The following is an 11786-nucleotide window of genomic DNA, read 5'->3' on the forward strand; positions in this document are numbered from 1 at the left end:
TGTGTTGTGCAGGTTCCACGTTGGCGCCGGAATCTCTGGTGTTGCGCCGCACTACATCCCGCCGCCATCAACCTTCAACGTGCTTCTTGGCTCCTCCTTGTTCAATAAACCTTGGTTTCTTTCTGAGGGAAAACTTGCTGCTGTGCGCATCATACCTTCCTCTTGGGGTTCCCAACGAACGTGTGAGTTACACGCCATCAGCCCCCATGTGGCACTTCTACGGGCAGATTCAAAGTCCAGAGCGGTGGTACCGCTCCCCGGAGCGGTAGTACCGCTTGTGCGGGAACTGCACATAACGGTTGGATTTGAAGGCTCCTATAAAAGGGGGTCTTCTTCCCCAACTCGCACTAAGTCTTCTCTCTCTCTCCTCCGTTGTTGCTAAGCTCAATTTCTTGAGGATCTTCCTCCCCATCCAATTAATCATGCTCAAACTTTGAGGGTTGGTGGAGGAGACCCCGATCTATAGTTCTACCAAGAGAGATTTCATCAATACCACCTAGTCCTTAGTGGATCTTGTTATTAGGGTTCCTATTGTGGGACTCCTTGGAGATGTGCTCCTATGGAGGCTAGCTTGGAGTTGTGCTAGCCCCATAGGGTGTTGGGAGCCTCCGTCGTTGTGGAGCTCGCCCCAACCTTGTGAAGGAACCGTCGCCTCGACCGGCTACATAGTGGAGAAGAGGAAACTCCTTCGTGGGGTTTTCTCGAGGTATAAGGTGAGGCCTGTGTGGCCGTTGGACCTTCATGGTCCATACTTCCTCAACGCAGACGTACTCCCTTTTGTCGGAGAAACTGCGGGAAACATATCGCGTCTTCGCTTCATCCCCCGGTTGTCCCGCTCCTCTCTCATCCTTACTTGTGGTTTCTTTACATATTGCATTTCATAGCATCATCCTAGGCTCACCATAGTTAACGAAGCTTTCACCTTTACTTCCGCACCTCAATCGTTTGAAAAAGATATAAAAATTGTATATCGCCTATTCATCCCTCTCTAGTCGTGCCAACGATCATCGTTTGTCTGCTCGAGTTTAAATTCAATCCATCTCTTCATCATCCCCATTTTTCTTTAAAAAAAAAACTCCTCCTCTCGGCGGTGGCGGCGACCAGCAACGAGAATGTCGGATTACCTCCCTTCTCCTACCAAGAACCAGGCGCTGGGCCCGAGGCGTTCTCTCGACGCCTCCTGCCCTCCTTCTACATGGCCAGTCGCCCTGCCCGGAGGGTTGCTCTTTCGGGTCTCCAGGAGACTGCTAGCCGTCGTCGGGTGGCTGCTGCCAAGGTACCCGCGGGCCGATCAGACCCGGGGGATCCCACCCTGCCTCACTCCCGGCCTCTGGGACGCTGCGATCGCCGCCCTTCGCGTCGCCGTCTTCCGTCGGGCCCACCTTATCCCCTCGCTCACGCAGCGCCGGGCCGATTCCCGACTGTAGCGGCGACGACGATCGACCCCATTCGCTGGAAGCAGGGGGGTGCCCGTCTCGTCTTGGTCTCCGGCTCGGCTGAATCGGTTCCAGCAGAGCTGCCCGATCGATGATGCGGCGCCTCGGCAAGTCAACGGTATGATTCCCCGAGCACCTATCCTTGCTTCTTCCCGTTTGTTTGATTTGATTCCGTACCTGCTCAATTCGTGATCATGGTCCAGTACTTTTTCATATACGCATGCTTGATTGATTACATTGCCTAAGTACGCATCAAACAATTAGTTGGTGATCATGACCGTTGCCCAATTCGAACAATTACTCAGTTCAGTTTTCTACATCATGCCGTTCCTTTTCAACAAACAGGGGTTCCTTTTATCTTTCTGAACCTGTCCGTTTTTTGTTCCTATTCTGTTGGCCGTGCCCGCTTTTCTGTGTCCAAGACAAGAGGGGCAGGGAGCTAAACTACATGTTCGTAGCCAATTATTACAATCAGTTGATTCATAAGTACACACGAACCACTATCTGTTCAGTTAGATGATCTAGAAGACAATCTATTCAACTGCTGAAATGCTCATTTCGTAATGTCGAAAAAGCTACAACTGCCATCTGCGGCTTTTCCGCGCTCAGGGACACAGCAGGCTGTGCAGCCATAGCCCTCATTTCAGGGATCCTGCTATGTCCTATCAACTATACATATTTTCTAAATGCGTAGTAAACACATCAGTTTCCAGTCGATGCTTTCCAAACAATGGCAGAGTTTTATTTGGAAAACTGTCCTCTTTCCTGTAGATTACAGTGTATTCCCCATATGGTGACCAGTTGACCAGTTCCATGCAATCACATCTTGCGCACCTTGCTTCATATGCATTTTGGCAATTTGAAGCAAGAGGGGCACCAACTCCTTCATGTAATGTTATTATTTCTTAGACCCTCAACCAACTTCTCCATTGCTATCTTCTTTGGATACTTTCCTCATCTTTCTATGGCAAGTAGTTTTGAGCAAATTTGGTGCTAGGTCTTTCAGTGCTTGGCCATGAAGCCACCTGGAACGCCAACATGCAGTCTCTCAATGCCACACTCCGATCTCTACCACCACACCAAAATTGGCTTCAACACCGTGATTTGAGTCTCTTGGGCGCTTTGGAAAGAAAGAAACTAACGTGTGTTTAATGGTGAAAGAAGAATGACCCAGGATGTTATCTTTGGCATCTCTGAAGAAGAGGTGCTGGGGAGGATGCGAGGAGCCATGTAGTATGATAGAATGTTTGGTCGTGCCACCATGCCTTGCGTAGTTGCGTAATGTATCTTTTCTTATAGGGTGTTCGTCTATTGCTCTCTTCAGCACACAGTTTCTATCCGTTTGCCTCTTTCTGGGGTACTCAATTTTTATCCTCTTGCTTGATGCAAATTTGTGGAGCTCTCCTGCCTGTTCCCTACAAACAAACAAAAAGTCTGGCTCCACGCCCAGGCTGCAAATAAGACCTTCTCACTCTCATCATAGTTGACAAGTTACATGTGTACCTACCCATAGCTTTTGCTTTATTCCGTGCACATAGCATCCATCTTGTAAAAAAATCTACTCAGTGTAGTAAAATCTATTTCCTGGCGGTAAACTGCCTATTGAATCCCCATTCTGATGCAAACTATCAGCCTTTTTGTTGACAACCTTATCGTGTGCCCACCAACTCTTTTCATTTCAATCTCTTTCAACGTTTTGACTTGTTGTCGTATGACACACAAAAAATACTACCTTGAAGCTTTGCAGTACACATATTTTGAGAAATATTGCTTTTCCTCTAGCTTATTATGCCCCTTTTCTCCTATAATAGTGTGTTTCCTTGAAATAGGCTTTCGTCCCGCTTTATAAATAAAGCAACCACAATCATACACACAGGTCAAAAGCAAGAAAATGGGCAACACACATATATGCCCAACAAGAAAGAAAAACAATGCAACTCGCAAGCGAGAAGGACCTCAACAACATAGGCATCCAACTTGCACAACGCTTGAAGATCACGGATCACAAGAGTACCAAGGTAACACCTTTAAGAAGGGATGCGACATTAGCATGCCACTGCTGCCTGGACCAGCAAGCTAGTCCTAGGGTATACCCTGGGGTCGTAGAGGGAAATAGCCCCGACGCCCTCTAGGAGCAATGGCGATGCCCATGAGCGCCGCCGCAATGGTGCCAGACATGCCAACAGGGATTTCTCCCGAGCCCCCAATACACAACCCAAAAAGATCCGTGACCAACAAGCCCGTGAGGCCACCGCACATAGGCAGGGGGCTACGTGGCCATAGTCGGACGATGATCACAACTGGTGCGACGATCTTAGAGCTCGGACCTGAACAATCCCGCAAAGCAGCTGCCAGACCTAGGATCGCCTAGCCCTGATCTGACCCGCACGCTCGCCGCTGCCCCTGCCTCACCACCCTCTGACCACCACGCACTATCACAACACCGTGTACAGCCACCGACGCGGCATCTGACCACTGGCACCCCACTCCCCCAGCAACACCACCCACAACTATGTGAACTGCCTCTGCCTGGAATGGAGCCACCCCATGTCACCACTGAGCGGCTGCCGCCGGATTCGGGCCCGCCTTGTCCACACCTAGCTGCATCGAGCCTGTCAGATCTGGAAGCACCGCACTCATCCGCCCGGGTGCAGACTGGAACCAGGTCCGGGCACCATAGCGCCCTACTGCCGAGCTGCCTCTCTGCCATCCTGTGCACATCCCACGCCGCCATGCCAAGTCAGCAGCTGGCAGCCTTCCTCCGCGAGCACCTCCTTTTTGCGATCGAGATCCAAGAACCAGACGAAAGCTAGGGTTTACCCCCAAGTCGCCGGGGGGGGGGATCCTCTAACGTAGAGGACAAAAGTCAGGTAAGCACAGTGGTTAGCTAGTGCAAAACGTAGAAGAAAAGTCAGGGAACTGTAGCAAATACCGTATGTATTACTGTACAAATAAATCATATAAACTAAAAAAGAGACAGTCATAATTTTGATTGTAAGTAATTATTGTAAATGAATATGGCTTACTTATATTATGCAAGTTAATTTAGATCAAATTAGACTTGATCATATAGATGTGGAGATGGAAAGTTAGGCAGGTGTACCTTACCTGACTTCAATCCTCCACGTTAGAGGATCTGCTTCCGGGATGCCCATGGGTAAATTTGCCATCTTTCGTGAGTGCTTTCAAAGGAGTAATTGAGAGGACTTCAAATGACATCCATAGCAACAAAGAATCTGCCATTCATCCAGCGACCATGTCGTGGAATTTTTCTGCTGTAACAGAGATATAGTGCAGTTAGTAATTGAATCTGGAGATTACAACACTGGCCCTTGCTCTGACATGTTTAACTGTGAGATAGTTTTCCAAAAAAAGAAGGGAAAGAGGTATATATTCGTCTTGAATAATATGTTTTGCGAAAGAGCTGCCATCCAGGATTACTCCCTCCCAGTTTAGTGAGTAGTCTATATTCAGTTATTCACTGATTGACAAATACAACATGAGCTACCTTGATGAATAAATACTGGTTTCCACTTATGCTGTCATATCTGGAAGGTGAATGTCTGGTTCATCCTTGAATTTTTTTATTGAAGAATTCTTTAACATATGTGATAACCAGATGACTTGGAAGGATCAAACTGTGCTTAAGGCGATACTGCGTGAAAAAAAATGTGGATTTGATTGATCCCCCAAAATATGTGAATTTCTTAAAGGGACTGCAGGAAAATCCTAGCTCGCGCTAGCCTTCTTGGTTAAAGAGGGCACGGTGAGCCAGATCTGAGAAACCAACGTATACAGGTCCGCAATTAAACAGGTGACCAGAGGACTATTTGAAAGGTAACAGACAACTAGCAGGAATGAAAAGGCACCAGACTTTCACAAGCTCCAGGAGCATGTAGGAGCATTGGTTTTGTTTAGTGATCTATGTATGTAGATTGTAGACTACATACATTTATATAGACATGTAGTATATTCAGGTCCTGAGCCTGGCGTGTAGTTTCTTTTGTTACGTGTATGTCATGCTACAGAGAAGCCGACAGTAGCAAGACTCGGCGCTGGCGTGGTGTGCATAATTTTTTTTTTGTTACGTATATGTTGTTCTGTAGAGAAAACCTATAGTTTTGTCTTGGTGAGGTGCTATGTACATTGTTTGATGTTTAGTACACGGGCCATTCGGGGCGAAGTCACATTAAGAAATTGAGCATTCAGCTTTAAAATTGGCAATAAAATTAGTAATAGAAACATGCAAAAGTCTTCTTACTGAAATTATTATATCTACTGGATCAACCTGAGCTTCTGTTTTACAAATATAAGTACTAACTTTGTACTAAATCTCTGACACTTTTTATGGATCGGAGAAGATACTAAATATTTAGTGTACATTATCCAATACACAGAACGTTCCAATAAATTGGACGAAATTATATTTTAGAACATGGTTTGCATAAAAATGAAAACTTATCTTCTATTAAATTTGTAATGGAAAAAAAAATATTTCACACATCATGTAAAATTGGTGCCAATAGATTGGACATTTGTGCCAAAAATTGGGCAACGCATATAGTTCGACATAGATAGTCTTGTTATGGTTCATGGCACAAAATAAAATAAAAAGTTTTAGATTCTCCTTTCGGAAAATCTAAAGCAGTCGACTGAGCAGAAAAGGGATGGCAAGTACAGGTGCAGCAAGACTTGCAGTTTATCTTCCAACAAGCAAGTTTATCTTTCAACAAGCAACGTACAACCAAATAACAGTTGTAGTACAACAAAGCAAACACACTTCTCTCTAGTAGTACAAAGCAAACACACTTCTCGTTCAGAGAGCCTCACAGCCTGAGGGATTGATACAACTCCCAACATCCAATATGATCCACAAACTAATCATACAACTTAACAACACAACAAATTACAGTAACTATCCTGCTAAAAAGGTCAATATTGCAAAGACCCAGCAGTTAGAGAAATACATATACATAAGTGTGAGCCTAGTGCAAGGATAGCAGATAACTGCTAATCTGATAAGCTCTGAACGGACAGGATTCGCCACGGTTTCTTGCAAAAATCCCAAAGCATGGGCACATTTGTATTTTGGTCTTCAGTACAATGGTGAAGATATCCATTTGAACTTCACAAACTCCTCAAAGTTTCATCACACTGCCACACATACAGATAAACATCAGATATTTCTCACAAGATTAAACAAGGACAAGATATGACAAGAAACTAACTGCATAAGGCAGCATTTTTAGGTTGGAGACCACCAACTGACCGCAGGTTAAAGATGGGTAGCCACAACAATAAAATTGTTGCATAAATATAATGGTAACTTCTACAAATTTCCATCATTAATTGCAACGAAAGGTCTTTTATGCACCTAGCCTTCTATAATTTTCTATAAGAGTTTCTGGACTAAGCTGCATGCTTCTTCAAACTTCCCAATTCCCATCACTTCGTAGTTTTCTTAATCACGTACTACTATATTAAACACTTCACAAAAGTGCAAGTCGGACAAGGACATGATCAAGCGAATATGGCTGCCTGGAATGGAAATTTGAGCTGCAAAAGAACCCCAGTTTCGACAAGGTCCAAGATTTCATCAGGACATGTACAATGGGCTAGCAAAGCAAGGGTGGGTATATTGATCCTACTCGGGCTTTTGAGGTGAATTAACAATTGTAGTTGTCATGTTAATTTGTCCCAGCCAATAATGATATAATAAGTTGCATGCAGATCTTTTTAAATTTCTCATAAACCTGCAGGAACAAAAAAAAATTACAAAGCGAAAACAAGAGAGCCGAGATTTACATATACCTGCACAATATTCTGTCACTGAATAATTACAGTAGGTATTGTTGCAAGCTTCTCAAAGTAATGGCCATTTCTATTTCTTGATTGCCTGGCAAACTCTGGGTGGCACCCAATAATATGAAGTGTTTCTAGTGAGGATGGAAGACCACACACTGGTAAAGATTGGAGCTCTGAGCAATAAGATATTCTCAGCACTTTGAGAGATAATAGGCTTTTAAAGTTCAACGGAAATGATCTTGCCGTTACTTTAGGACACCTCTCGATCACCAGATACTTTAACGAATCCAAAGACTGCAGTGACGAGATAGACTGAAGCAAATGACAGTTACGTATGGACAACTCAGTGAGCACTGTGCTGAACTTAAGTGTTTCCGATGCTGGAAGAGATGTTATGTTAGGCAGGTCTATTATCTCCAACGAGCACAGACAAGGCAGAGCCTGGAGAAACCTACTAAAATTCTGGTCCGTAACATTGCACCGAGAAAGCTGGATCCTTTGTAGAGAAACAAAGGACCCGATTTCTTCAGTAGCAACGATTTCTTCAGCGCCACTTATATTTAAGGCTGCAATGGCTTCTATGTGCTGTTTACTGAGTAGCCTGTTGAAGTCAAGAGAAGTTGTGAATACATCCAGCTGGAACTTCTCTGAAGTTGAAGAAAAAGAGGCAAGCCTCATATATGGTATTAATCGTGTACGCTCAATGGTAATTTCACGAGTAGCTGGAAAGAATGGAGGAATTTTGACCAATTCTGGACAATCCATTATAGCTAATCTTTCAAGGCATGGAAATGACTCTCGGTCTGCTATTCCAGACCAGTCATACAACCTTGGGAAATCATCAAATTCAAGGAATCTTAGGGATGGAAATGCCACATCACCAGTGCCATAAAACTCATGCCCAATTCGGTCAACTGCACACAGCTCCTTCATGTGCAGGTATCTGAGTGACCCCAAATGCCCCAGTGGAGGAAGCATGGCCAAACTCCTGCAATTTGTAAGGTGCAAGGAACTAAGCTGCTGCAATGACTGTAGCCACCTGGGAGTTTCCGTGCCACAGTACCTTCTAACATTTAGTACCTTTATGCCTTGGTGCGGCTGTAGGCCTTCAAGCACCTTTCTATCAGAAGGTGGGGATTTATTTCTACTAGCAGAGCTCCATTCCAAATACAGAGAACTAAGATTTGATTTCTTATTCAACTCAGCTTTACAGGCTTCTTCATAGCTTGAAACATGTTCTAGATTTTTTATTTTGAGCAACCCGTGGAGACCGTTGATGTTCATCAACTCTTCTACTTTATGCCCTTCCCTCTTGTCAACATGGAGCTCAAGTGATCCCTGAAGGTTAGCTAGCTGACCAATGCCCGTCAATCCAGCAATATACTTTGTTTCAACAAGAAGGTGGCGCAAATTGACAAGCATAGTAATGCTTGCAGGAAGCTTATCAAGGGAACATTTCCCAGTGAAGCATAATGTTTGCAGATTCAGGAGCTTGCCGATCGACTCAGGAAGCCTCTGGATGGAGCCATGGAGGGATAGGTAACGGAGGTGCAGTAAGTCAACAATGCATTGGGGCAACTCTTCTAATTTAAAACCACTGAGATCAAGAACACGCAAACGTTTTGACTTCTCCAGGAGACATTTTAAGTTCACAGCAAAATCCTCTTGGAAGCAACTGAAGGAGAACGGAAGTGATGGCTGGATTAACAAGGTGCGCAGATTTTCGAGCGCGGAGAAGTTTGTAAGATCAGATATACTATTCACACTGACTGACAGATGGCAAACAGTCGACGGGATGTCAGAGTTCATGCCATCCTCAATACGGAAGCAGTCCACTGCAGCAACAGACTTTGCAAGATCATGGAGTAAGTCGTGCACAAAATAGCAGGTCTTGGGTCCAAGCTTGAGTTCCTGGAAGAATGAGCGTGAAAGGAGCTGATCAAAATATTCTCTAGCTATGTCTTCCAGCCTTCTCTCATCCCCGTCTTGCGGTTCAATAAAACCCTCAGCAATCCAAAGCCAGGACAAGTGAGCTGGATCAAACTTATAGCCTGGTGCAAATAAACTGCAGTATGTGAAGCACCGCTTGAGGTGTACGGGCAGGTACATATAGCTCAAGCGTAGGACAAGGGAAATATTGTTGTCTTGTAATCCTTTTTCCATGATATTCATCCACTGACTTTTGCTCCTTGTATCTCCCAGCAAACCTCCCAGCAGCTTGGCAGCCAAAGGCGATCCATTGATTCTTGCAACAATTTGCTTCCCGATCAGCTCGAGGTCTGGATGGACATCATCGCTATCACTCGGAAAAGCATGTACCTTGAGCAGGGCCCAGCAATCGTCGCTATTTAGCGGATGCAGGGTGTGCAGCTGCGATGTGCCGACGGTACGAGGCATGGTGTCCGTGCGGGAAGTCACCAGGATTCTGCTACCAATATCTGCAGACCGTAGAGGAGCAAGCATGTCCAGCCAGATATCATCGGTGATGTTGTTCCATACATCATCGAGAACAATCAGGTACCTCTTGGATGTAACTAACTGGCGGAGCTCGGACTGAAGCATTTGAACATCCACCATCGTGTCAGCAGAGCCATCCCAAGATGGCTGGGCCGAGCTTAGGATCTCGGCTGCGAGCTTCATTAGGTCGAATCTACTGGAAACAGAGACCCAGCATCTAACATCAAAATGCTGCCTGACTTGTGCATCGTCGAAGACCATCTTGGCGAGTGTTGTCTTCCCGATTCCTCCGGTGCCAACAATAGAGACCGTCATGTGAGGTGCAGCAACCTTGCCGCCGCGGATGAGCATCTGCACTATGTCATCCCTCTCCTTGTCGCGGCCAAATACCTTGGGCTGGAGGATTTCCCTTGCCGAATCAGGCGAAGGTGGCGGCGGCAGCGAAGCGGACGATGGGCCTGCACCGTTCTGTAGCAGATGGCCAATCCTGCGAGTTTCTTGATTCACAACTTTGATGTCCCTCATGATCTTGTGTGGTGGTTTCGTGGCGAGCAGCACAAGCAGGCGGTTCCAGCAATACCATAGAGCGGGAAGGAGCTTGAATTGGTGGCTGAGAGTCTTGGCTCGCCGTGCAAGGGTGCAGCAGTGGAGTATCATATCCTGGAGGTCGTCGATGAAGTAGGTTGCATCTCTGGCCTGCAAAGCCAGAGCCTTGTCTCCGGCGCGCTGTGGCTCGGCGCCGGCGGAGATGAACCAGATCTTGAGCATGTACACCTTGAGCACCTCCAGCTCGGGGCCGACGACCTTCCACCCCCAGCTCCTAGGCCCCCATTTCCCGTCGTGCGACTGGATCTGGGCGGCCAGACCCTCCATGGCCTGAGAAACCGAGCAGACCAGCTTCGGCGCCTCCGCCAGTACAGCAGGATCCAAGCCGCCAGCTGACGCTGATTCCGCCATCTCTTTCTCTTGGTGATCGCCTTTTATGGGAGATTTAGGTGGGTGTACGGGGGGCAGGGGAGGGGAGGAGAGGGAGATGGAGTTTGCTCGCGAGCTTATCTTCACGACCCCTGGTTCCAGGTCAACGAAACGATAATACTCTTTCCGTCCAAACGTGTCAGCTTGCCCCGTTTTTTTCCGCCGGATGCCGTCCTTGCTCTTTTTTATTTATTCTAAAAACACCTTTACCTAAACACCCCAATCACTCCTTGTGAACCTAGTCACCCAATGCTTAACGTAACGATAGTACTATTATAGTACACTAGATTTAGATGTGCGCCTTGGCGCACGATCCCGTGAAGCTCGTACCAATATAAATTTTGAATAACGGTGATAAAAAATTAGCTTCCAACATGATAATACATTATTTAGGTTCAACAAAACAATGTCAATTAGGATAAATCACACAAAACTACAAACAGGGCAGCAAACCAAGTGTGCCAAACAGGTGAGCAATCCCATGGACAAATACGGTGAGCAATCCCATAGAAAAAATACGGTGAGCAATTTCATTGAATCCAGAACGCGACACACTTGGTGACCAAGGCTTACAGACTAAAACACTATGATGATATAACCGCAGTCATTCTCATCATCTAACAATAAAACCTCCCTACTCGTTGTGACACATAGATGACTAATACCAGCTTCATGAAATAGGAAATGTTCAATGAATACGGAGTTAGAGGTTGCATGATTTGTATTCAATACAATATATTGAGTAAATTTGGCAATAGAGAGCTATACCATCAAAACTCAAATTTGCAAGGTCTATCGATTGCCATTCTTAGGCTTGAAGTGGGAAAACCTAGATGCTTATAGGTTGTCATTTACATTTTAAAAAAAAATAATACTAACTAAAAGGCTTGGTGCTCTCGCCAACAGAAGATAATAGTTTCAAGGGAAAAGAAATTTCATATACCCTTATTCACTTGCACTACCCTTATGGCACTTGTACTATTTGGCATACGGGAACACCCATACAGGATTTCACTATCCTTTTATCAATCATCATTGTCGAACTCGACTATCTAAACATGATAGATGAACCATGAAGACCGTAAAGACAGATCACCAAGCCAAATAAGCGAC

General features: G+C 45.5%; 1 protein-coding gene across 1 annotated transcript; it reads right to left on the minus strand.

Moving 5' to 3' along the window:
* Positions 1-7262: 7262 nt before the first annotated feature.
* Positions 7263-10655, minus strand: LOC124673046 (putative disease resistance protein RGA3). Its single transcript, XM_047209180.1, has one exon. It carries the CDS (start codon positions 10653-10655, stop codon positions 7263-7265), a length of 3393 nt encoding a protein of 1130 aa, XP_047065136.1.
* Positions 10656-11786: the final 1131 nt, after the last annotated feature.

The sequence above is a fragment of the Lolium rigidum genome, chromosome 7, assembly GCF_022539505.1.
Source record: "Lolium rigidum isolate FL_2022 chromosome 7, APGP_CSIRO_Lrig_0.1, whole genome shotgun sequence".
Lineage (NCBI taxonomy): Eukaryota > Viridiplantae > Streptophyta > Magnoliopsida > Poales > Poaceae > Lolium > Lolium rigidum.